At 43.0% G+C, this 27133-nt stretch overlaps 1 protein-coding gene across 5 annotated transcripts in view; it reads left to right on the top strand.

Moving 5' to 3' along the window:
- The window catches only part of spag9b (sperm associated antigen 9b), a 196500-nt gene that overhangs the window by 85411 nt on the left and 83956 nt on the right, over positions 1-27133 (top strand). For 4 of the 5 annotated variants that reach the window (XM_079801693.1, XM_079801695.1, XM_079801694.1 and 1 more), the window contains exon 5: positions 22039-22189. In XM_079801693.1, coding sequence (XP_079657819.1) covers positions 22039-22189 — 151 coding nt within the window. Of the gene's footprint in view, positions 1-22038; positions 22190-27133 lie in introns of those variants that run through there. The other variant, XM_079801697.1, reaches the window with a different exon arrangement.

Below are 27133 nucleotides of genomic sequence, written 5' to 3' on the forward strand. Positions count from 1 at the left end.
ATTCTCTCAGTAGTTTTTATTAATTGACTAGTATTATTTATTCTCTCAGTAGTTTTTATTAATTGACTAGTATTATTTATTCTCTCATTAGTTTTTATTAAATGACTAGTATTATTTATTCTCTCAGTAGTTTTTATTAATTGACTAGTATTATTTATTCTCTCAGTAGTTTTTATTAATTGACTAGTATTATTTATTCTCTCAGTAGTTTTTATTAAATGACTAGTATTATTTATTCTCTCAGTAGTTTTTATTAATTGACTAGTATTATTTATTCTCTCAGTAGTTTTTATTAATTGACTAGTATTATTTATTCTCTCAGTAGTTTTTATTAATTGACTAGTATTATTTATTCTCTCAGTAGTTTTTATTAATTGACTAGTATTATTTATTCTCTCAGTAGTTTTTATTAAATGACTAGTATTATTTATTCTCTCAGTAGTTTTTATTAATTGACTAGTATTATTTATTCTCTCAGTAGTTTTTATTAAATGACTAGTATTATTTATTCTCTCAGTAGTTTTTATTAATTGACTAGTATTATTTATTCTCTCAGTAGTTTTTATTAATTGACTAGTATTATTTATTCTCTCAGTAGTTTTTATTAAATGACTAGTATTATTTATTCTCTCAGTAGTTTTTATTAATTGACTAGTATTATTTATTCTCTCAGTAGTTTTTATTAAATGACTAGTATTATTTATTCTCTCAGTAGTTTTTATTAATTGACTAGTATTATTTATTCTCTCAGTAGTTTTTATTAAATGACTAGTATTATTTATTCTCTCAGTAGTTTTTATTAATTGACTAGTATTATTTATTCTCTCAGTAGTTTTTATTAAATGACTAGTATTATTTATTCTCTCAGTAGTTTTTATTAATTGACTAGTATTATTTATTCTCTCAGTAGCTTTTATTAATTGACTAGTATTATTTATTCTCTCAGTAGTTTTTATTAATTGACTAGTATTATTTATTCTCTCAGTAGTTTTTATTAATTGACTAGTATTATTTATTCTCTCAGTAGTTTTTATTAATTGACTAGTATTATTTATTCTCTCAGTAGTTTTTATTAATTGACTAGTATTATTTATTCTCTCAGTAGTTTTTATTAATTGACTAGTATTATTTATTCTCTCAGTAGTTTTTATTAAATGACTAGTATTATTTATTCTCTCAGTAGTTTTTATTAAATGACTAGTATTATTTATTCTCTCAGTAGTTTTTATTAAATGACTAGTATTATTTATTCTCTCAGTAGTTTTTATTAATTGACTAGTATTATTTATTCTCTCAGTAGTTTTTATTAATTGACTAGTATTATTTATTCTCTCAGTAGTTTTTATTAATTGACTAGTATTATTTATTCTCTCAGTAGTTTTTATTAATTGACTAGTATTATTTATTCTCTCAGTAGTTTTTATTAATTGACTAGTATTATTTATTCTCTCAGTAGTTTTTATTAAATGACTAGTATTATTTATTCTCTCAGTAGTTTTTATTAATTGACTAGTATTATTTATTCTCTCAGTAGTTTTTATTAATTGACTAGTATTATTTATTCTCTCCGTAGTTTTTATTAAATGACTAGTATTATTTATTCTCTCAGTAGTTTTTATTAATTGACTAGTATTATTTATTCTCTCAGTAGTTTTTATTAATTGACTAGTATTATTTATTCTCTCAGTAGTTTTTATTAAATGACTAGTATTATTTATTCTCTCAGTAGTTTTTATTAATTGACTAGTATTATTTAGTCTCTCAGTAGTTTTTATTAATTGACTAGTATTATTTATTCTCTCAGTAGCTTTTATTAATTGACTAGTATTATTTATTCTCTCAGTAGTTTTTATTAATTGACTAGTATTATTTATTCTCTCAGTAGTTTTTATTAATTGACTAGTATTATTTATTCTCTCAGTAGTTTTTATTAAATGACTAGTATTATTTATTCTCTCAGTAGTTTTTATTAAATGACTAGTATTATTTATTTCAGTTTTAGTTGTATTTAGTTAAAGTAGTGTTGCTATAAGTCAGTTGTTTATGGTTATAGTTAAGCATTGCTATAGTAACCCTTCTTGTTGTTCCCTGTGATCTGCATAAGTACGCATCAATTCCCTCAGCCAATCAGCTGTGAGATGGAAACGGGGAATTAGTGTGTAAGAGACGGAGCGGTTCATTAAGCAGCAGCAAACAGAAGAGGGAGAACAACACAGCTGCTGCAAAGCCGCTCGCGCACTCGAGTGTGTGTGTGTGTGTGTGGATGATGTCACAGCAGCGAGAGGCTGCAGCGCTCACACACACGCAGGCAGATTCTCGTGCGGGGTTGATGGGATTGTTTTGGTGTATCGGGGGGGCGGCCCATAGTGAGTGGAGGCAGCCATGAGTCCAGGCTGCATGCTGCTGTTCGTCTTCGGCTTCGTGGGTGGAGCAGTGGTCATCAACTCCGCCGTACTGGTCTCGCTCTCCTTTCTGCTGCTGGTGCATTACTCCGTCTCCAACGGCCTGCCCGCCATCACACACTCCCTGCCCCGGAGCAGCAGGTACGCACACACAGCGCGCGCGGTTTGCTGGATCATACCACAGTTTTTTACCTCTAATGTGATCATCCTCATGCAGATATTTATGGTTAAAAACACAGTTTATACTGTGAAAAAATACATTATAAATTGAGTTTCTATTTTTTCTACTTGCTATAGTACTGGAGCATTTGATGCATTATTTATTAATTTATTTTAATCAAGTTTATTAATTAGTTTTTAAACTTTTTCGCGGACCCCAGTTTGAAAACCTCTTGTCATGTTGGATTCTCTTCATGTCTAAATGTCTTGTCGTTCATCATGTGTGTGTGTGTGTGTGTGTTAGCTCTTAAGGTGCGTTCACAGCGTATGCGAATGACGCGATTCGCGCAAGTTATTTACATGTTAAAACTACACATGTTAACTCAATGCAGAGACACGTGAGTCGTGCGAATGACGCAAATTGAGCGTTTTGAACACGAGATTCGCGAGAATGACGTAAGTTGAGCGTTTTGAACACGTGATTCGCACGAATGACGTAAGTTGAGCGTTTTGAACACGAGATTCGCGAGAATGACGTAAGTTGAGCGTTTTGAACACGTGATTCGCACGAATGACGTAAGTTGAGCGTTTTGAACACGAGATTCGCGAGAATGACGTAAGTTGAGCGTTTTGAACACGTGATTCGCACGAATGACGTAAGTTGAGCGTTTTGAACACGTGATTCGCGAAAATGACGCAAATTGAGCGTTTTGAACACGAGATTCGCACGAATGACGTAAGTTGAGCGTTTTGAACACATGATTCGCGCGAATGACGTAAGTTGAGCGTTTTGAACACGAGATTCGCACGAATGACGTAAGTTGAGCGTTTTGAACACGAGATTCGCACGAATGACGTAAGTTGAGCGTTTTGAACACGAGATTCGCACGAATGACGTAAGTTGAGCGTTTTGAACACGTGATTCGCGCGAATGACGTAAGTTGAGCGTTTTGAACACGAGATTCGCACGAATGACGTAAGTTGAGCGTTTTGAACACGAGATTCGCACGAATGACGTAAGTTGAGCGTTTTGAACACGAGATTCGCACGAATGACGTAAGTTGAGCGTTTTGAACACGTGATTCGCGAGAATGACGTAAATTGAGCGTTTTGAACACGTGATTCGCACGAATGACGTAAGTTGAGCGCTATGAACACGTGATTCGCGCGAATGACGTAAGTTGAGCGTTTTGAACACGAGATTCGCACGAATGACGTAAGTTGAGCGTTTTGAACACGAGATTCGCACGAATGACGTAAGTTGAGCGTTTTGAACACGAGATTCGCACGAATGACGTAAGTTGAGCGTTTTGAAAACGTGATTCATGCGAATGACGCAAATTGAGCGTTTTGAACGCGTGATTCACGCGAATGACGCAAATTGAGCGTTTTGAACACGTGATTCGTGCGAATTACACAAATTGAGCGTTTTGAACGCGTGATTCACGCGAATGACGCAAATTGAACACTTTGAACACATGATTCGCACGAATTAAGCAAATTGAGCGTTTTGAACACGTGATTCGCGCGAATGACGCAAATTGAGCGTTTTGAACACGTGGTTCGTGCGAATGACGCAAATTGAGCGTTTTGAACACGTGATTCGGGAGAATGACGCAAATTGAGCGTTTTGAACACGAGATTCGCACGAATGACGTAAGTTGAGCGTTTTGAACACGTGATTCGCACGAATGACGTAAGTTGAGCGCTATGAACACGTGATTCGCGCGAATGACGTAAGTTGAGCGTTTTGAACACGAGATTCGCACGAATGACGTAAGTTGAGCGTTTTGAACACGAGATTCGCACGAATGACGTAAGTTGAGCGTTTTGAACACGGGATTCGCACGAATGACGTAAGTTGAGCGTTTTGAAAACGTGATTCATGCGAATGACGCAAATTGAGCGTTTTGAACGCGTGATTCACGCGAATGACGCAAATTGAGCGTTTTGAACACGTGATTCGTGCGAATTACACAAATTGAGCGTTTTGAACGCGTGATTCACGCGAATGACGCAAATTGAACACTTTGAACACATGATTCGCACGAATTAAGCAAATTGAGCGTTTTGAACACGTGATTCGCGCGAATGACGCAAATTGAGCGTTTTGAACACGTGGTTCGTGCGAATGACGCAAATTGAGCGTTTTGAACACGTGATTCGGGAGAATGACGCAAATTGAGCGTTTTGAACACGTGATACGCACAAATGACGCAAATTGAACGTTTTGAACGCGTGATTCGGGAGAATGATGCAAATTGAGCGTTTTGAACACGTGATACGCACAAATGACGCAAATTGAGGGTTTTGAACACGTGATTCGGGAGAATGATGCAAATTGAGCGTTTTGAACACGTGGTTCGCGCAAATGACGCAAATTGAGCGTTTTGAACACGTGATTCGTGCGAATGACGCAAATTGAGCGTTTTGAACACGTGATTCGGGAGAATGACGCAAATTGAGCGTTTTGAACACGTGGTTCGTGCGAATGACGCAAATTGAGCGTTTTGAACACGTGATTCGGGAGAATGACGCAAATTGAGCGTTTTGAACGCGTGATTCACGCGAATCGACCCAGCTGAAAAATCTGAACTTTGGTGGATATTTCGCGCCGCGTTAACCAATCAGGAGCTTGCTCTAGTAGTGACAACAATGAGGAGAAAATCTGTATATTAATATCTGGTTCAGACAATATGATTATCACTGTGATAACATTAAATGACATGAAACACAACCCAGTCTCTTTTTGTTAAATGCAAGTTTATGTTTGATCAATATTACAAAAGTATAAGTTAAAGGTATAATAAGCTACACATGAAATAAAGCAAACAATTCAGTCAAACATTCAAAGTCAGTGCTAGTCGGCTACAATGCTAACGTAAAGTTATAAAAATAAAAAAGCCTAAAAATAAAAAAGTAAGGAAACTTCACTTTGCCCTCAGCCTAAACGATTTGCCAGGGAACAAATTATAGATCCATGACCAAAGGTCGCCCGTAAGATCCACACAAGACGAATTATAGCTATAGTACTGGAGCATTTGATGTATTATTTATTTATTTATTATAATCAAGTTTATTAATTTGTTTTTGTTTTTAAACTTTTCCGCGGACCCCAGTTTGAAAACCTCTTGTCAAGTTGGATTCTCTTCATGTCAGCTTCTCATGCATGTCTTGTCGTTCATCGTGTGTGTGTGTGTGTGTGTGTGTGTGTGTGTGTGTGTGTGTGTGTGTGTGTGTGTGTGTGTGTGTGTGTGTGTGTGTGTGTGTGTGTGTGTGTGTGTGTGTGTGTGTGTGTGTGTGTGTGTGTGTGTCGTTCATCGTGTGTGTGTGTGTGTTAGCTCTGAGAGTGTAGTTAGCATGAGTGGTTCTGCGGCAGGAGTTCATTTCTCTTGTCAACATTTGTACCGGATCCCAGTGCAGTTCTGTGTTCATATTTGCCCTAGAGCTTCAGTCGAACACCTGATATTGTTAGAGCTTTCTGTTCTTTACCCAAACACTGGGTTGTTACGTCTGACCCAGGATCTGAGTAACACAAAAACAAAAACACAGTTTATACTGTGAAAAAATACATTATAAATTGAGTTTCTATTTTTTCTACTTGCTATAGTACTGGAGCATTTGATGCATTATTTATTAATTTATTTTAATCAAGTTTATTAATTAGTTTTTAAACTTTTTCGCGGACCCCAGTTTGAAAACCTCTTGTCATGTTGGATTCTCTTCATGTCTAAATGTCTTGTCGTTCATCATGTGTGTGTGTGTGTGTGTGTTAGCTCTTAAGGTGCGTTCACAGCGTATGCGAATGACGCGATTCGCGCAAGTTATTTACATGTTAAAACTACACATGTTAACTCAATGCAGAGACACGTGAGTCGTGCGAATGACGCAAATTGAGCGTTTTGAACACGAGATTCGCGAGAATGACGTAAGTTGAGCGTTTTGAACACGTGATTCGCACGAATGACGTAAGTTGAGCGTTTTGAACACGAGATTCGCGAGAATGACGTAAGTTGAGCGTTTTGAACACGTGATTCGCACGAATGACGTAAGTTGAGCGTTTTGAACACGAGATTCGCGAGAATGACGTAAGTTGAGCGTTTTGAACACGTGATTCGCACGAATGACGTAAGTTGAGCGTTTTGAACACGTGATTCGCGCGAATGACGTAAACACTGGGTTGTTACGTCTGACCCAGGATCTGAGTAACACAAAAACTACCCAAACACTGGGTTGTTACGTCTGACCCAGGATCTGAGTAACACAAACACTACCCAAACACTGGGTTGTTACATCTGACCCAGGATCTGTGTAACACAAAAACTACCCAAACACTGGGTTGTTGCGTCTGACCCAGGATCTGAGTAACACAAACACTACCCAAACACTGGGTTGTTACGTCTGACCCAGGATCGGAGTAACACAAAAACTACCCAAACACTGGGTTGTTACGTCTGACCCAGGATCTGAGTAACACAAAAACTACCCAAACACTGGGTTGTTACGTCTGACCCAGGATCTGAGTAACACAAAAACTACCCAAACACTGGGTTGTTACGTCTGACCCAGGATCTGAGTAACACAAACACTACCCAAACACTGGGTTGTTACATCTGACCCAGGATCTGTGTAACACAAAAACTACCCAAACACTGGGTTGTTGCGTCTGACCCAGGATCTGAGTAACACAAACACTACCCAAACACTGGGTTGTTACGTCTGACCCAGGATCGGAGTAACACAAAAACTACCCAAACACTGGGTTGTTACGTCTGACCCAGGATCTGAGTAACACAAAAACTACCCAAACACTGGGTTGTTACGTCTGACCCAGGATCTGTGTAACACAAAAACTACCCAAACACTGGGTTGTTACGTCTGACCCAGGATCTGAGTAACACAAAAACTACTCAAACACTGGGTTGTTACGTCTGACCCAGGATCTGTGTAACACAAAAACTACCCAAACACTGGGTTGTTACGTCTGACCCAGGATCTGAGTAACACAAAAACTACTCAAACACTGGGTTGTTACGTCTGACCCAGGATCTGAGTAACACAAAAACTACCCAAACACTGGGTCGTTACGTCTGACCCAGGATCTGAGTAACACAAACACTACCCAAACACTGGGTTGTTACGTCCGACTCAGGATCTGTGTAACACAAAAACTACCCAAACACTGGGTTGTTACGTCTGACCCAGGATCTGAGTAACACAAAAACTACCCAAACACTGGGTTGTTACGTCTGACCCAGGATCTGTGTAACACATAAATTACCCAAACACTGGGTTGTTACGTCTGACCCAGGATCTGAGTAACACAAAAACTACTCAAACACTGGGTTGTTACGTCCGACCCAGGATCGGAGTAACACAAAAACTACCCAAACACTGGGTTGTTACGTCCGACCCAGGATCTGAGTAACACAAAAACTACCCAAACACTGGGTTGTTACGTCTGACCCAGGATCTGTGTAACACATAAATTACCCAAACACTGGGTTGTTACGTCTGACCCAGGATCTGAGTAACACAAAAACTACTCAAACACTGGGTTGTTACGTCCGACCCAGGATCTGAGTAACACAAAAACTACCCAAACACTGGGTCGTTACGTCTGACCCAGGATCTGTGTAACACATAAATTACCCAAACACTGGGTTGTTACGTCTGACCCAGGATCTGAGTAACACAAAAACTACTCAAACACTGGGTTGTTACGTCTGACCCAGGATCTGAGTAACACAAAAACTACCCAAACACTGGGTCGTTACGTCTGACCCAGGATCTGAGTAACACAAACACTACCCAAACACTGGGTTGTTACGTCTGACCCAGGATCTGTGTAACACAAAAACTACCCAAACACTGGGTTGTTACGTCTGACCCAGGATCTGTGTAACACAAAAACTACCCAAACACTGGGTTGTTACGTCCGATCCAGGATCTGTGTAACACAAAAACTACCCAAACACTGGGTTGTTACGTCTGACCCAGGATCTGAGTAACACAAAAACTACTCAAACACTGGGTTGTTACGTCCGATCCAGGATCTGTGTAACACAAAAACTACCCAAACACTGGGTTGTTACGTCTGACCCAGGATCTGAGTAACACAAAAACTACTCAAACACTGGGTTGTTACGTCCGATCCAGGATCTGTGTAACACAAAAACTACCCAAACACTGGGTTGTTACGTCTGACCCAGGATCGGAGTAACACAAAAACTACCCAAACACTGGGTTGTTACGTCTGACCCAGGATCGGAGTAACACAAATACTACTCAAACACTGGGTTGTTACGTCTGACCCAGGATCTGAGTAACACAAAAACTACTCAAACACTGGGTTGTTACGTCCGATCCAGGATCTGTGTAACACAAAAACTACCCAAACACTGGGTTGTTACGTCTGACCCAGGATCGGAGTAACACAAAAACTACCCAAACACTGGGTTGTTACGTCTGACCCAGGATCGGAGTAACACAAAAACTACCCAAACACTGGGTTGTTACGTCTGACCCAGGATCTGAGTAACACAAAAACTACTCAAACACTGGGTTGGTACGTCCGACCCAGGATCTGTGTAACACAAAAACTACCCAAACACTGGGTTGTTACGTCTGACCCAGGATCTGAGTAACACAAAAACTACTCAAACACTGGGTTGTTACGTCCGATCCAGGATCTGAGTAACACAAAAACTACTCAAACACTGGGTTGTTACGTCCGATCCAGGATCTGTGTAACACAAAAACTACCCAAACACTGGGTTGTTACGTCTGACCCAGGATCGGAGTAACACAAAAACTACCCAAACACTGGGTTGTTACGTCTGACCCAGGATCTGAGTAACACAAAAACTACTCAAACACTGGGTTGTTACGTCCGATCCAGGATCTGTGTAACACAAAAACTACCCAAACACTGGGTTGTTACGTCTGACCCAGGATCGGAGTAACACAAAAACTACCCAAACACTGGGTTGTTACGTCTGACCCAGGATCGGAGTAACACAAAAACTACCCAAACACTGGGTTGTTACGTCTGACCCAGGATCGGAGTAACACAAAAACTACTCAAACACTGGGTCGTTACGTCCGATCCAGGATCTGTGTAACACAAAAACTACCCAAACACTGGGTTGTTACGTCCGATCCAGGATCTGTGTAACACAAAAACTACCCAAACACTGGGTTGTTACGTCCGATCCAGGATCTGAGTAACACAAAAACTACCCAAACACTGGGTTGTTACGTCCGATCCAGGATCTGTGTAACACAAAAACTACCCAAACACTGGGTTGTTACGTCTGACCCAGGATCTGAGTAACACAAAAACTACCCAAACACTGGGTTGTTACGTCTGACCCAGGATCTGAGTAACACAAAAACTACCCAAACACTGGGTCGTTACGTCTGACCCAGGATCTGAGTAACACAAAAACTACCCAAACACTGGGTTATTACGTCAGACCCAGGATCTGAGTAACACAAAAACTACCCAAACACTGGGTTGTTACGTCTGACCCAGGATCTGAGTAACACAAAAACTACTCAAACACTGGGTTGTTACGTCCGATCCAGGATCTGTGTAACACAAAAACTACCCAAACACTGGGTTGTTACGTCTGACCCAGGATCGGAGTAACACAAAAACTACCCAAACACTGGGTTGTTACGTCTGACCCAGGATCGGAGTAACACAAAAACTACCCAAACACTGGGTTGTTACGTCTGACCCAGGATCGGAGTAACACAAAAACTACTCAAACACTGGGTCGTTACGTCCGATCCAGGATCTGAGTAACACAAAAACTACTCAAACACTGGGTTGGTACGTCCGACCCAGGATCTGTGTAACACAAAAACTACCCAAACACTGGGTTGTTACGTCTGACCCAGGATCTGAGTAACACAAAAACTACTCAAACACTGGGTTGTTACGTCCGATCCAGGATCTGAGTAACACAAAAACTACTCAAACACTGGGTTGTTACGTCCGATCCAGGATCTGTGTAACACAAAAACTACCCAAACACTGGGTTGTTACGTCTGACCCAGGATCGGAGTAACACAAAAACTACCCAAACACTGGGTTGTTACGTCTGACCCAGGATCTGAGTAACACAAAAACTACTCAAACACTGGGTTGTTACGTCCGATCCAGGATCTGTGTAACACAAAAACTACCCAAACACTGGGTTGTTACGTCTGACCCAGGATCGGAGTAACACAAAAACTACCCAAACACTGGGTTGTTACGTCTGACCCAGGATCGGAGTAACACAAAAACTACCCAAACACTGGGTTGTTACGTCTGACCCAGGATCGGAGTAACACAAAAACTACTCAAACACTGGGTCGTTACGTCCGATCCAGGATCTGAGTAACACAAAAACTACTCAAACACTGGGTTGTTACGTCCGATCCAGGATCTGAGTAACACAAAAACTACTCAAACACTGGGTTGTTACGTCCGATCCAGGATCTGTGTAACACAAAAACTACCCAAACACTGGGTTGTTACGTCTGACCCAGGATCGGAGTAACACAAAAACTACCCAAACACTGGGTTGTTACGTCTGACCCAGGATCTGAGTAACACAAAAACTACTCAAACACTGGGTTGTTACGTCCGATCCAGGATCTGTGTAACACAAAAACTACCCAAACACTGGGTTGTTACGTCTGACCCAGGATCGGAGTAACACAAAAACTACCCAAACACTGGGTTGTTACGTCTGACCCAGGATCGGAGTAACACAAAAACTACCCAAACACTGGGTTGTTACGTCTGACCCAGGATCTGAGTAACACAAAAACTACTCAAACACTGGGTTGTTACGTCTGACCCAGGATCTGAGTAACACAAAAACTACCCAAACACTGGGTTGTTACGTCTGACCCAGGATCGGAGTAACACAAAAACTACCCAAACACTGGGTTGTTACGTCTGACCCAGGATCGGAGTAACACAAAAACTACCCAAACACTGGGTTGTTACGTCTGATCCAGGATCTGAGTAACACAAAAACTACTCAAACACTGGGTTGGTACGTCCGACCCAGGATCTGTGTAACACAAAAACTACCCAAACACTGGGTTGTTACGTCTGATCCAGGATCTGAGTAACACAAAAACTACTCAAACACTGGGTTGTTACGTCCGATCCAGGATCTGAGTAACACAAAAACTACTCAAACACTGGGTTGTTATGTCCGATCCAGGATCTGTGTAACACAAAAACTACCCAAACACTGGGTTGTTACGTCTGACCCAGGATCGGAGTAACACAAAAACTACCCAAACACTGGGTTGTTACGTCTGACCCAGGATCTGAGTAACACAAAAACTACTCAAACACTGGGTTGTTACGTCCGATCCAGGATCTGTGTAACACAAAAACTACCCAAACACTGGGTTGTTACGTCTGACCCAGGATCGGAGTAACACAAAAACTACCCAAACACTGGGTTGTTACGTCTGACCCAGGATCGGAGTAACACAAAAACTACCCAAACACTGGGTTGTTACGTCTGACCCAGGATCGGAGTAACACAAAAACTACTCAAACACTGGGTCGTTACGTCCGATCCAGGATCTGAGTAACACAAAAACTACTCAAACACTGGGTTGTTACGTCCGATCCAGGATCTGTGTAACACAAAAACTACCCAAACACTGGGTTGTTACGTCTGACCCAGGATCTGAGTAACACAAAAACTACTCAAACACTGGGTTGTTACGTCCGATCCAGGATCTGTGTAACACAAAAACTACCCAAACACTGGGTTGTTACGTCTGACCCAGGATCTGAGTAACACAAAAACTACCCAAACACTGGGTTGTTACGTCTGACCCAGGATCTGAGTAACACAAAAACTACCCAAACACTGGGTCGTTACGTCTGACCCAGGATCTGAGTAACACAAAAACTACCCAAACACTGGGTTATTACGTCAGACCCAGGATCTGAGTAACACAAAAACTACCCAAACACTGGGTTATTACGTCAGACCCAGGATCTGAGTAACACAAAAACTACCCAAACACTGGGTTGTTACGTCTGACCCAGGATCTGAGTAACACAAAAACTACCCAAACACTGGGTTGTTACGCCTGACCCAGGATCTGAGTAACACAAAAACTACCCAAACACTGGGTTGTTACGTCTGACCCAGGATCTGAGTAACACAAAAACTACTCAAACACTGGGTTGTTACGTCTGACCCAGGATCTGAGTAACACAAAAACTACCCAAACACTGGGTTGTTACGCCTGACCCAGGATCTGAGTAACACAAAAACTACCCAAACACTGGGTTGTTACGCCTGACCCAGGATCTGAGTAACACAAAAACTACCCAAACACTGGGTTGTTACGTCTGACCCAGGATCTGAGTAACACAAAAACTACCCAAACACTGGGTTGTTACGTCTGACCCAGGATCTGTGTAACACAAAAACTACTCAAACACTGGGTTGTTACGTCTGACCCAGGATCTGTGTAACACAAAAACTACCCAAACACTGGGTTGTTACGTCTGACCCAGGATCTGAGTAACACAAAAACTACTCAAACACTGGGTTGTTACGTCTGACCCAGGATCTGTGTAACACAAAAACTACCCAAACACTGGGTTGTTACGTCTGACCCAGGATCTGTGTAACACAAAAACTACCCAAACACTGGGTTGTTACGTCTGACCCAGGATCTGAGTAACACAAAAACTACCCAAACACTGGGTTGTTACGTCTGACCCAGGATCTGAGTAACACAAAAACTACCCAAACACTGGGTTGTTACGCCTGACCCAGGATCTGAGTAACACAAAAACTACCCAAACACTGGGTTGTTACGTCTGACCCAGGATCTGAGTAACACAAAAACTACCCAAACACTGGGTTGTTACGTCTGACCCAGGATCTGAGTAACACAAAAACTACCCAAACACTGGGTTGTTACGCCTGACCCAGGATCTGAGTAACACAAAAACTACCCAAACACTGGGTTGTTACGTCTGACCCAGGATCTGAGTAACACAAAAACTACCCAAACACTGGGTTGTTACGCCTGACCCAGGATCTGAGTAACACAAAAACTACCCAAACACTGGGTTATTACGTCAGACCCAGGATCTGAGTAACACAAAAACTACCCAAACACTGGGTTGTTACGTCTGACCCAGGATCTGAGTAACACAAAAACTACCCAAACACTGGGTTGTTACGTCTGACCCAGGATCTGAGTAACACAAAAACTACTCAAACACTGGGTTGTTACGTCTGACCCAGGATCTGAGTAACACAAAAACTACTCAAACACTGGGTTGTTACGCCTGACCCAGGATCTGAGTAACACAAAAACTACTCAAACACTGGTTTGTTACGTCTGACCCAGGATCTGAGTAACACAAAAACTACTCAAACACTGGGTTGTTACGTCTGACCCAGGATCTGAGTAACACAAAAACTACCCAAACACTGGGTTGTTACGTCTGACCCAGGATCTGAGTAACACAAAAACTACTCAAACACTGGGTTGTTACGTCTGACCCAGGATCTGAGTAACACAAAAACTACTCAAACACTGGGTTGTTACGCCTGACCCAGGATCTGAGTAACACAAAAACTACTCAAACACTGGTTTGTTACGTCTGACCCAGGATCTGAGTAACACAAAAACTACTCAAACACTGGGTTGTTACGTCTGACCCAGGATCTGAGTAACACAAAAACTACTCAAACACTGGGTTGTTACGCCTGACCCAGGATCTGAGTAACACAAAAACTACTCAAACACTGGGTTGTTACGCCTGACCCAGGATCTGAGTAACACAAAAACTACTCAAACACTGGTTTGTTACGTCTGACCCAGGATCTGAGTAACACAAAAACTACCCAAACACTGGGTTATTACGTCTGACCCGGGATCTGAGTAACACAAAAACTACCCAAACACTGGGTTGTTACGTCTGACCCAGGATCTGAGTAACACAAAAACTACTCAAACACTGGGTTGTTACGTCTGACCCAGGATCTGAGTAACACAAAAACTACCCAAACACTGGGTTGTTACGTCTGACCCAGGATCTGAGTAACACAAAAACTACTCAAACACTGGGTTGTTACGTCTGACCCAGGATCTGAGTAACACAAAAACTACCCAAACACTGGGTTGTTACGTCTGACCCAGGATCTGAGTAACACAAAAACTACCCAAACACTGGGTTGTTACGTCTGACCCAGGATCTGAGTAACACAAAAACTACTCAAACACTGGGTTGTTACGCCTGACCCAGGATCTGAGTAACACAAAAACTACTCAAACACTGGGTTGTTCCGTCTGACCCAGGATCTGAGTAACACAAAAACTACCCAAACACTGGGTTGTTCCGTCTGACCCAGGATCTGAGTAACACAAAAACTACCCAAACACTGGGTTGTTACGCCTGACCCAGGATCTGAGTAACACATAAACTACCCAAACACTGGGTTGTTACGCCTGACCCAGGATCTGAGTAACACAAAAACTACTCAAACACTGGTTTGTTACGTCTGACCCAGGATCTGAGTAACACAAAAACTACCCAAACACTGGGTTGTTACGTCTGACCCAGGATCTGAGTAACACAAAAACTACCCAAACACTGGGTTGTTACGTCTGACCCAGGATCTGAGTAACACAAAAACTACCCAAACACTGGGTTGTTACGTCTGACCCAGGATCTGAGTAACACAAAAACTACCCAAACACTGGGTTGTTACGTCTGACCCAGGATCTGAGTAACACAAAAACTACCCAAACACTGGGTTGTTACGTCTGACCCAGGATCTGAGTAACACAAAAACTACTCAAACACTGGGTTGTTACGTCTGACCCAGGATCTGAGTAACACAAAAACTACTCAAACACTGGGTTGTTACGTCTGACCCAGGATCTGAGTAACACAAAAACTACCCAAACACTGGGTTGTTACGTCTGACCCAGGATCTGAGTAACACAAAAACTACCCAAACACTGGGTTGTTACGTCTGACCCAGGATCTGAGTAACACAAAAACTACTCAAACACTGGGTTGTTACGCCTGACCCAGGATCTGAGTAACACAAAAACTACTCAAACACTGGGTTGTTCCGTCTGACCCAGGATCTGAGTAACACAAAAACTACCCAAACACTGGGTTGTTACGCCTGACCCAGGATCTGAGTAACACATAAACTACCCAAACACTGGGTTGTTACGTCTGACCCAGGATCTGAGTAACACAAAAACTACTCAAACACTGGGTTGTTACGTCTGACCCAGGATCTGAGTAACACAAAAACTATCCAAACACTGGGTTGTTACGTCTGACCCAGGATCTGAGTAACACAAAAACTACCCAAACACTGGGTTGTTACGTCTGACCCAGGATCTGTGTAACACATAAACTACCCAAACACTGGGTTGTTACGTCTGACCCAGGATCTGTGTAACACAAAAACTACCCAAACACTGGGTTGTTACGTCTGACCCAGGATCTGAGTAACACATAAACTACCCAAACACTGGGTTGTTACGTCTGACCCAGGATCTGAGTAACACAAAAACTACCCAAACACTGGGTTGTTACGTCTGACCCAGGATCTGTGTAACACAAAAACTACCCAAACACTGGGTTGTTACGTCTGACCCAGGATCTGAGTAACACAAAAACTACCCAAACACTGGGTTGTTACGTCTGACCCAGGATCTGAGTAACACAAAAACTACCCAAACACTGGGTTGTCACGTCCGACCCAGGATCTGAGTAACACAAAAACTACCCAAACACTGGGTTGTCACGTCCGACCCAGGATCTGAGTAACACAAAAACTACCCAAACACAAAAAAATAACCCAAGATTTATTAGAGTGTATAATTAAAGAGAGTAAAAATGTAATTTAATAGTCAACAAATTCCTATTTCTGTGATTTTAACACAGCCAGTGAACTCCAGTAGATGATATGTATTGATTAAATCTGTGTGATGAAAATGATTTTGCTGTTATTTGCTTTTAAACTGGACTTGTTGTTGCCAGGCAAACATTATATTTGTTGCTTTTGACCAGTTTTTATTGGTCATTCTGCCTCAGATTTGAAACAGTGCTGGAGCTTTTCATGAGTTGAACTTTGGACCTGAATCTCCACAACTCTCTTAAATCATGACTGGTGTGTGTTTGGCATTACGTGTCCCATGACGTGTGTGTGTTTGGCATTACGTGTGTGTGTTTTGCATTATGTGTCCCATGACGTGTGTGATTATAACACGGGTATTGATGAACACGTCAGATAGAGATCCATCACAGCCCCGGTTTACCATGCAAGCCTGACTGCATTGATTTACTTTTATTTTTACTCAAAATTGGCCCAACTTACTTTTACACAATATAGCTGGATAACCAGCGGACCAATCGCATCGCAGCATCTCAAGTATTGTTTTGGTATTCACATCATTGGATGTAAACCTCACCACTGAAGTGCATTTTTGTGGGAGTTCAAACAGCGTTGGATCTTGTTTCCTACCCGTACTTTAGCGTTTTCTTTGCTGTCGTGTTTGAGCTGAATGCGTGAGTCCGCTCTGCTCCTCTACAGAATGTGCAGTCAGCAGGTTCAGCTGGGAATGCTGCTCTATAGCAACCCCACAACAGGAAGAGACAAAAGACATGTCTGTCCTAGAGGAGCTCTGCTGTTAGTGGTGGCATCACTGTAGCTCAAAACTTTGTATTGTAGGCTAAAACCTCCCATAGACATGCATTGAGATATGTAAGGATGAGAAGATCATAAAGATAGTTAATATTATTGATCTAACTGCACTGACACTATGGTCTTTAGAGCTAACACTGTTATTGAACTGAAACTCTCCCCTGTTACTCTAGCCACGCCCCAAACTCTCAGTCTGCTACAGTAGCCACGCCCCAAACTCTCAGTCTGATATAGTAGCCACGCCCCAAACTCTCAGTCTGCTACAGTAGCCACGCCCCAAACTCTCAGTCTGATATAGTAGCCACGCCCCAAACTCTCAGCCTGCTACAGTAGCCACGCCCCAAACTCTCAGCCTGCTACAGTAGCCACGCCCCAAACTCTCAGCCTGCTACAGTAGCCACGCCCCAAACTCTCAGCCTGCTACAGTAGCCACGCCCCAAACTCTCAGCCTGTTACAGTAGCCACGCCCCAAACTCTCAGCCTGTTACAGTAGCCACGCCCCAAACTCTCAGCCTGTTACAGTAGCCACGCCCCAAACTCTCAGTCTGTTACAGTAGCCACGCCCCAAACTCTCAGCCTGTTACAGTAGCCACACCCCAAACTCTCAGCCTGTTACAGTATCCACACCCCAAACTCTCAGTCTGATACAGTATCCACACCCCAAACTCTCAGTCTGATACAGTAGCCACACCCCAAACTCTCAGCCTGTTACAGTATCCACACCCCAAACTCTCAGTCTGATACAGTAGCCACGCCCCAAACTCTCAGCCTGTTACAGTAGCCACACCCCAAACTCTCAGCCTGTTACAGTATCCACACCCCAAACTCTCAGCCTGTTACAGTATCCACACCCCAAACTCTCAGTCTGCTACAGTAGCCACGCCCCAAACTCTCAGTCTGCTACAGTAGCCACGCCCCAAACTCTCAGCCTGTTACAGTATCCACACCCCAAACTCTCAGTCTGATACAGTAGCCACGCCCCAAACTCTCAGTCTGCTACAGTAGCCACACCCCAAACTCTCAGCCTGTTACAGTATCCACACCCCAAACTCTCAGTCTGATACAGTAGCCACGCCCCAAACTCTCAGTCTGCTACAGTAGCCACGCCCCAAACTCTCAGCCTGTTACAGTATCCACACCCCAAACTCTCAGTCTGCTACAGTAGCCACGCCCCAAACTCTCAGTCTGTTACAGTAGCCACACCCCAAACTCTCAGTCTGTTACAGTAGCCACGCCCCAAACTCTCAGCCTGATACAGTAGCCACGCCCCAAACTCTCAGTCTGTTACAGTAGCCACGCCCCAAACTCTCAGCCTGATACAGTAGCCACTCCCCAAACTCTCAGCCTGTTACAGTAGCCACGCCCCAAACTCTCAGCCTGTTACAGTAGCCACGCCCCAAACTCTCAGCCTGTTACAGTAGCCACGCCCCAAACTCTCAGTCTGCTACAGTAGCCACGCCCCAAACTCTCAGTCTGATACAGTAGCCACGCCCCAAACTCTCAGTCTGATACAGTAGCCACACCCCAAACTCTCAGTCTGCTACAGTAGCCACGCCCCAAACTCTCAGTCTGCTACAGTAGCCACACCCCAAACTCTCAGTCTGCTACAGTAGCCACGCCCCAAACTCTCAGTCTGTTACAGTAGCCACTCCCCAAACTCTCAGCCTGTTACAGTAGCCACACCCCAAACTCTCAGTCTGCTACAGTAGCCACGCCCCAAACTCTCAGTCTGCTACAGTAGCCACACCCCAAACTCTCAGTCTGATATAGTAGCCACGCCCCAAACTCTCAGCCTGCTACAGTAGCCACGCCCCAAACTCTCAGCATGTTACAGTAAACACACCCCAAACTCTCAGTCTGCTACAGTAGCCACACCCCAAACTCTCAGTCTATTACAGTAGCCACGCCCCAAACTCTCAGCCTGATACAGTAGCCACGCCCCAAACACTCAGCCTGATACTGTAGCCACGCCCCAAACACTCAGTCTGTTACAGTAGCCACGCCCCAAACTCTCAGTCTGCTACAGTAGCCACGCCCCAAACATTCAGCCTGATACAGTAGCCACGCCCCAAACACTCAGCCTGATACAGTAGCCACGCCCCAAACACTCAGTCTGTTACAGTAGCCACGCCCCAAACTCTCAGCCTGATACAGTAGCCACACCCCAAACTCTCAGCCTGATACAGTAGCCACGCCCCAAACTCTCAGCCTGATACAGTAGCCACACCCCAAACTCTCAGCCTGATACAGTAGCCACACCCCAAACTCTCCCCTGTTACAGTAGCCACGCCCCAAACTCTCCCCTGTTACAGTAGCCACGCCCCAAACTCTCCCCTGTTACTGTAGCAACGCCCCAAACTCTCCCCTGTTACTGTAGCAACGCCCCAAACTCTCCCCTGCTACAGTAGCCACGCCCCAAACTCTCATTCTGATACAGGAGCGACGCCCCAAACTCTCAGCCTGTTACAGTAGCCACACCCCAAACTCTCAGTCTGATACAGTAGCCACGCCCCAAACTCTCAGTCTGATACAGTAGCCACGCCCCAAACACTCAGTCTGATATAGTAGCCACGCCCCAAACTCTCAGCCTGATACAGTATCCACGCCCCAAACTCTCAGCCTGTTACAGTAGCCACGCCCCAAACTCTCAGTCTGATACAGTAGCCACGCCCCAAACTCTCAGTCTGCTACAGTAGCCACGCCCCAAACTCTCAGCCTGATACAGTATCCACACCCCAAACTCTCAGTCTGATACAGTAGCCACGCCCCAAACTCTCAGTCTGATACAGTAGCCACGCCCCAAACTCTCAGTCTGCTACAGTAGCCACGCCCCAAACTCTCCCCTGTTACTGTAGCAACGCCCCAAACTCTCCCCTGTTACTGTAGCAACGCCCCAAACTCTCCCCTGCTACAGTAGCCACGCCCCAAACTCTCATTCTGATACAGGAGCGACGCCCCAAACTCTCAGCCTGTTACAGTAGCCACACCCCAAACTCTCAGTCTGATACAGTAGCCACTCCCCAAACTCTCAGCCTGATACAGTAGCCACGCCCCAAACTCTCAGTCTGCTACAGGAGCGACGCCCCAAACTCTCAGCCTGTTACAGTAGCCACGCCCCAAACTCTCAGTCTGCTACAGGAGCGACGCCCCAAACTCTCAGTCTGCTACAGGAGCGACGCCCCAAACTCTCCCCTGCTACAGTAGCCACGCCCCAAACTCTCAGTCTGATACAGGAGCGACGCCCCAAACTCTCAGCCTGTTACAGTAGCCACACCCCAAACTCTCAGTCTGATACAGTAGCCACGCCCCAAACTCTCAGTCTGATACAGTAGCCACGCCCCAAACTCTCAGTCTGCTACAGTAGCCACGCCCCAAACTCTCCCCTGTTACTGTAGCAACGCCCCAAACTCTCCCCTGTTACTGTAGCAACGCCCCAAACTCTCCCCTGCTACAGTAGCCACGCCCCAAACTCTCATTCTGATACAGGAGCGACGCCCCAAACTCTCAGCCTGTTACAGTAGCCACACCCCAAACTCTCAGTCTGATACAGTAGCCACGCCCCAAACTCTCAGTCTGATACAGGAGCGACGCCCCAAACTCTCAGTCTGCTACAGTAGCCACGCCCCAATCTCTCAGTCTGATACAGTAGCCACGCCCCAAACTCTCAGTCTGATACAGTAGCCACGCCCCAAACTCTCAGCCTGTTACAGTAGCCACACCCCAAACTCTCAGTCTGATACAGTAGCCACGCCCCAAACTCTCAGTCTGATACAGTAGCCACGCCCCAAACTCTCAGTCTGATACAGTAGCCACGCCCCAAACTCTCAGTCTGCTACAGTAGCCACACCCCAAACTCTCAGCCTGATACAGTAGCCACACCCCAAACTCTCAGCCTGATACAGTAGCCACACCCCAAACTCTCAGTCTGATACAGTAGCCACGCCCCAAACTCTCAGTCTGCTACAGTAGCGACGCCCCAAACTCTCAGCCTGTTACAGTAGCCACACCCCAAACTCTCCCCTGTTACTGTAGCCACACCCCAAACTCTCAGCCTGATACAGTAGCCACGCCCCAAACTCTCAGTCTGATACAGTAGCCACGCCCCAAACTCTCAGTCTGCTACAGTAGCCACGCCCCAAACTCTCCCCTGTTACTGTAGCAACGCCCCAAACTCTCCCCTGTTACAGTAGCCACGCCCCAAACACTCAGTCTGCTACAGTAGCCACGCCCCAAACTCTCCCCTGTTACTGTAGCAACGCCCCAAACTCTCCCCTGTTACAGTAGCCACGCCCCAAACACTCCCCTGTTACAGTAGCCACGCCCCAAACACTCTTTATTGGTTGAACTGTGAAGAGATGGACATATCTGAGTGGATGCTGTTTTAATGGTGTCTGGGAGGATCAATGTTTACATTGTTTTACAATGTTTTTGCGGGGGAGATAAATGCATGAATGACATACTAATAGTAGTCAATGAACAATAAACGGGATGTATTTTAACATTGAGCTGAATAATGAAGCAAATAAATGTGACTTTATTTTTGACTTAGCAACACCCTAGTTACCACTCCAAACCCTAGTAACACCTTAGAAACTACTTCAAACACCTTATGAAATACTGGGAAAGTTGTGATGCCAATCCGTGAGTTTTCACCATATTTCTATCTCGTTTAAGCCGATGTAATTCAGAATCCCAATCCTTGATATGAGGAAGTTTCCAATGGTATGTTTTTTGTGTGTACTCAGGAAGGAGCGTCCTGTCTCTCTGGGTATTTTTTCACTGCCGGGAAGTGATGCGATGACCCCGGATCTGCATAGGGAAGCTGTGGAGACTCCAGGGACGGACACATGGAGATATAACAGTCTCAGCCACCCTCGCTCCAACACCAGCCTCAAGGTGAGTGGCGCAACAAAATTGACCTATTTTTAAAAGACATTAAGGCTGGCTCTTTACTACGAGTTACAGCAGCAAATAAACATGAATGAACATCAGAAGGAATGCTGACCGATACAGAACGACTGACTGAAATCAGTCCAATCAGTGTTTAAACCGCGGAAAGTATACATGTGAGTAAACCCATCAGGAAAACAGTAGCAACATAATTATATCACTTCAATCTGCTTTCTGCAATTTAATTTAAGTGCAAAACTGCAGGATGTGCTCCATAATAAAGAGTTATTAAGTACATTAAGCCGCGAAAGTGATACTGTTCTCCAAGTGTAAGCCTGTCGAAATAATCAATATATCGCACAATATATGTACGTGACCTCAATAATTTTTTGTGGTGCAATAAATCGCGCATTATGCATTTTTATATATATATATATATATATATTATAAAAAAGTTTGGACACCCCTGGTTTACATGATAATGAATGTCACCAACATTTTACTGGATTGTGCCGTCATCTTGTATGTTTTCCGTGACTTGAGGCGTATGTTTAGCCGCCATTTTAGGCGTTAAAGTGTTTTCCTGACGACAGTTTGGAAGAATAAGCCCAAATGGACTCCATTTCACAGCCGCAATCCCCTGATCCGCCAACACAGAATGACGAGTGTTAAAGCCGTTTCACAAGGGGTTTATTTACTATTTATTCAATTATTTTATTTTTCATTTAGGATAGTATATTTTTTACCCTTAATTTCCATGATCTAATGAATTAAAAGGTTGTCATTTGAAAGTGTGTAGGTCTGCTTGCATTATTATGCTGTTATATTAGGATTATATATTCAGTGGCATAAAATAGTCTTAAAATGACAATAATATCGTTTATCGCAATTATTTCTGGGACGATATATCGTGAAACAAAAAGTAGTTATCGTGACAGGCTTATCCAAGTGTCTTTCTGTGAGCGTGTTCCGTGAAACACGGACAAGCAAAGTTCACGCTTAAACCGTTAAAAACACACAGAAATGTGTCAAAATTGCCCAGCTTGGTGTGTATTCGCCTTAAAGACCGTCGGTTATGTGTTGAGTGAACATAAACAGTTGGGAAATAAGTCGTGTATCAGTATATTGGATCTGGTGTCAAGAGTTGTCAATTCATGATACTTCCTCATCTCACTTAACTCACCCATGGCATTTTATAATGTTTCCTGAGGTGTACTTATATTGTTAGTATGATTTTTACATTAAAAAATGTCATAATTTAGAAATAAAAGGCATTTTTTCTATCCTGTTATTACCCGTCTGGCTGAATGCCCTGTTTCAAGGGGCGTGTCTGCTGTGAGACTTCAGTGAAAACGCCCACTGTTGTGATTGGCTGACATCTTTGCATTTGAAATGAGTGTTAGATTATGTTGTTGAGAGAGCTGTGCTGTTAGCGCGAGCTTATTTGTATATGAGAGATTCTGAATAAACAGTCCCAGTCACGTCGACTCTGTCTTCTTCCACCTTAGTCTACGAACTTTGTAGACAGCCTATGACTAAAAATCATTAGAAAGGTCTAAGGATTTATTGTAAAAAAAAAAAAACAATTATTATTATACAAATCTGTGCTTTTTATCTGTGATATCAATTTCTTAAAGTCAATGTCTTTAATATGTGTGTGTATATATATATATATATATTAGTATACGTTTTTAAAAGAAGCCATTTTCGGCTTCAGTTTCGGTTTTCGGCCAAGTGCATCCTAAATTTTCGTTTTCGGACCAGAATTTTCATTTCAGTGCATCACTAATTTGAATACATATTTAGACATGATCAAACACTAGATTTCTTTAAATGTGCAATTTTAAAAAGTTAATAACTTGGATCCTAATATTTTTAATGATGCTTATAAAAGCACACACAAGTGATTATTAATGAACACAAACAAATATAATTTAACCCAAGAAAAGTTTCAAATAACTTATTTTTCCTTATATGTACAGTAGGCTATATACATACGAATTGATACTGAATTAAGATCGAAATCGATATTTGTGCCAATCACCAACCCCCAAAAAAAGAGTTTGGGGTGTGGTTTCTAATCTGTGGGAAAACACTGAAATGTCCTCTTTCTTTCGTGAAATAATGAAAAATGGCACTTTATTTCTGTGTAATCTCAACAAATTAATTTAATATGATCAATGCATCGCTTATTAGTAAAACTGTGGCAAAACGTCAATGCTTGGGTTTTAAATCTTCGCGTAAACAACAAAAATGCTAACAAACGGACACTTTTATCATGCTCGTTTTGCGATCTAGTTTCCAGCGATTTCTTTCTGATTAGTTTTCTGATCAAACGTGAGACGATGGGTGTGTGTGACGAGCGGGTTTTAGTGAACCAGTGTGGTTTTGGGCTCAGTGCTACAGGTCTGAGGCTATAAGCCCATCCCGACCCGATGGAAACACGGCTGTTGTTCTGCTTCCCAGAAAGTGAACATGGGTTTGTGGGAATAAAGGCGATGACGCCACAGTGAGTTTGTATTGAGAGCGCTTCCCCTCTGAATGGAACATATGTTAAAGAAGCCCGAGCGAACACTGCCAGCGGGAAGGAAGGATCTGCTGTGTCCTGCATGCTTAAACAGGGCCATGAGCCAGACAAACAGGCCAGAGCTGATCCTGGGTCAGTTCTCAGCATCTCAAAACGCTCAGTGTCCTACAGAGATCCACAACACTTAGGCCCCTTCATACATATTCATGTTAATGAAGTAATCATTTGCCGTCGACCTCTTCTTCACATGTTTGTGTTCTCAACTAGTGTTAAGGCCCTTTCACACCGGAACAGTAACGGAAAAGCGAATATTTCGTGTGCGAATAGTTCGCCGCGTTAAAACCATTCACACCAGCCGCGACGCAAGTTTGCGACGTTTCAGAGCTCCAACATTCCCAAATATTCGCGGCGACAGCTGAGAAAGTTGGCCGGTTCCGAACTTACTTTCAAATGTCCGTGGGACAATTTGAGGAGCTCCTCCAGACAGAGACGGTAGCAGCACATCTTACGACACACACACACACACACACACACACACACACACACACACACACACACACACACACACACACACACACACACACACACACACTCACTCTTCAGGAACGGCTCGATCCGGAGCTGCTGTGTTTCCAGTTGAGTCACAATGTAAACATTTAAGCCGCAGACACAGTCGTACTATTGGAAACACATTCACTTTCTATAGTCGCGGACACAATTAGAAAATTCAAATCAATGTATTGATTCTAATATCTTAATCTGTAGCCTATAGTGGGCAAACACATCTGCATCTGCACATCTGTAAACACAACTACAGCTGTAATCTGGTGAGAAATGCCACACCTGGCAAAGGTTAATGTTGATTGAATGGCGAGTGACATCAACTGGACATTTCGTCACCTTTGTTTCCTTGTATGTGATTGGTTTAAGCCTTTTCTGTCGCTGCGAGTGTTAAAAAAAATCGACATCGAAACGAAAAAAATAAACATCGTTTTTTCGCCACAGCACATTCGCGTTCGGTGTGAAAGCTCTCATTACACAAACAGCTGATCAAAAAATAAAAGCATCGCACGAATTATTCGCGCGTCAAAATCGCGTCCAGTGTGAAAGGACCTTTAGACCGATATATCGGGCCGATATTTGCGATTTTTACGTGGATCGGCATCGGCCGATATAAGGCTGCTGCGTTCGCCGATATTTTTTCCTCTGCATTATTTCCAGACAGGCGTCCACAGGGCAGCTCTCACCATCTTCAAACTCTCTCGCTCTCCGTCGCGCATATTAATCAAAATCAATTGAGAATTGACACGATGGTAAAAGCTGGAAAGACTGAAGTTTCACGTGGAGCATTGGGAGATTTTTCCTGAATTACCGCTGGTGTTGCTCTACAAGAGATTAAGTGAAGTTCAGCTATACTCTAAACAATGCTGGGTTAAAAATAACCCAAGTTGGGTTGAAAATGGACTAACCCATCAATTGGGTTGTTTTAAGCAAACATTAAACCCAACCGCTGGGTCAAAACAACCTAATTGCTGGGTTAGTCCATATTCAACCCAACTCGGGTTATTTTTAACCCAGCATTTTTTAGAGTGTAAGCATTAAATGACTAGGTTGTAAATAGTTTTAAATGAAGTATAGTACAGTCAGTGTGCACTTTATTATGCTGCTCGCTTGTTGATACTGTGCAATAGTGTCATTATTTTATTTATGCTTAAATATTTATTGTCAGAATTTTTTTCACCCCTGAACTCTTTTTTTCTTGTTCTACCTCGCTTGTTTTTACTATTCGTTAAATATAGTTTTTTTTTTAAGTTCAATAAATGTTCCTTTTTTTTTTATTGTAAATTGTTATCATTATGATCATTGTGTCATTTTTATGATTGAGGGAGCAAAAGCAGTATCGGCTCCAAATATCGGCTCAAGAAAATCGGCAGCTCGTATCGCTCATCGGCTAAGGCTGATGGAAAAAAATCGGTATCGGCACAAAAAAATCCATATCGGTCGATCCCTAATTCTCAACCCTCCAAACTCGAAACAAACACGCAAAATTATTGGAGTATGGCTTGCAAGAATATTCCCTAATTTTCCCCATTTTGAGGATCAAATGTTCCAAGTAATCCGCTTTCGGTCTGAATCCACTCCTCTCCCGACTGGCATTGATTTAGTCAGCATTGATGGCATTGTCAGTCTCTCGTGTCCTAGAATAGGCTGACCTTGACTCCCGTCTCAATCTAGGCCTGATGCAGGAGTTTCTGAGGATGCCGATCATATTTCAGCTGTCAGTGATGAGGAGCCAAAGACTTTAGATATACCAAAACACTGCACTCATATTACTACTGAATGGGAGAGTCTGATGGGAAGAATGGGAAGTGTAACGTGCAATAGTCCCGCCCTCTAAATAAAATAGGCAATTGGTAAAGTCC

Source organism: Gobio gobio (genome assembly GCF_949357685.1).
Source record: "Gobio gobio genome assembly, chromosome: 20".
Lineage (NCBI taxonomy): Eukaryota > Metazoa > Chordata > Actinopteri > Cypriniformes > Gobionidae > Gobio > Gobio gobio.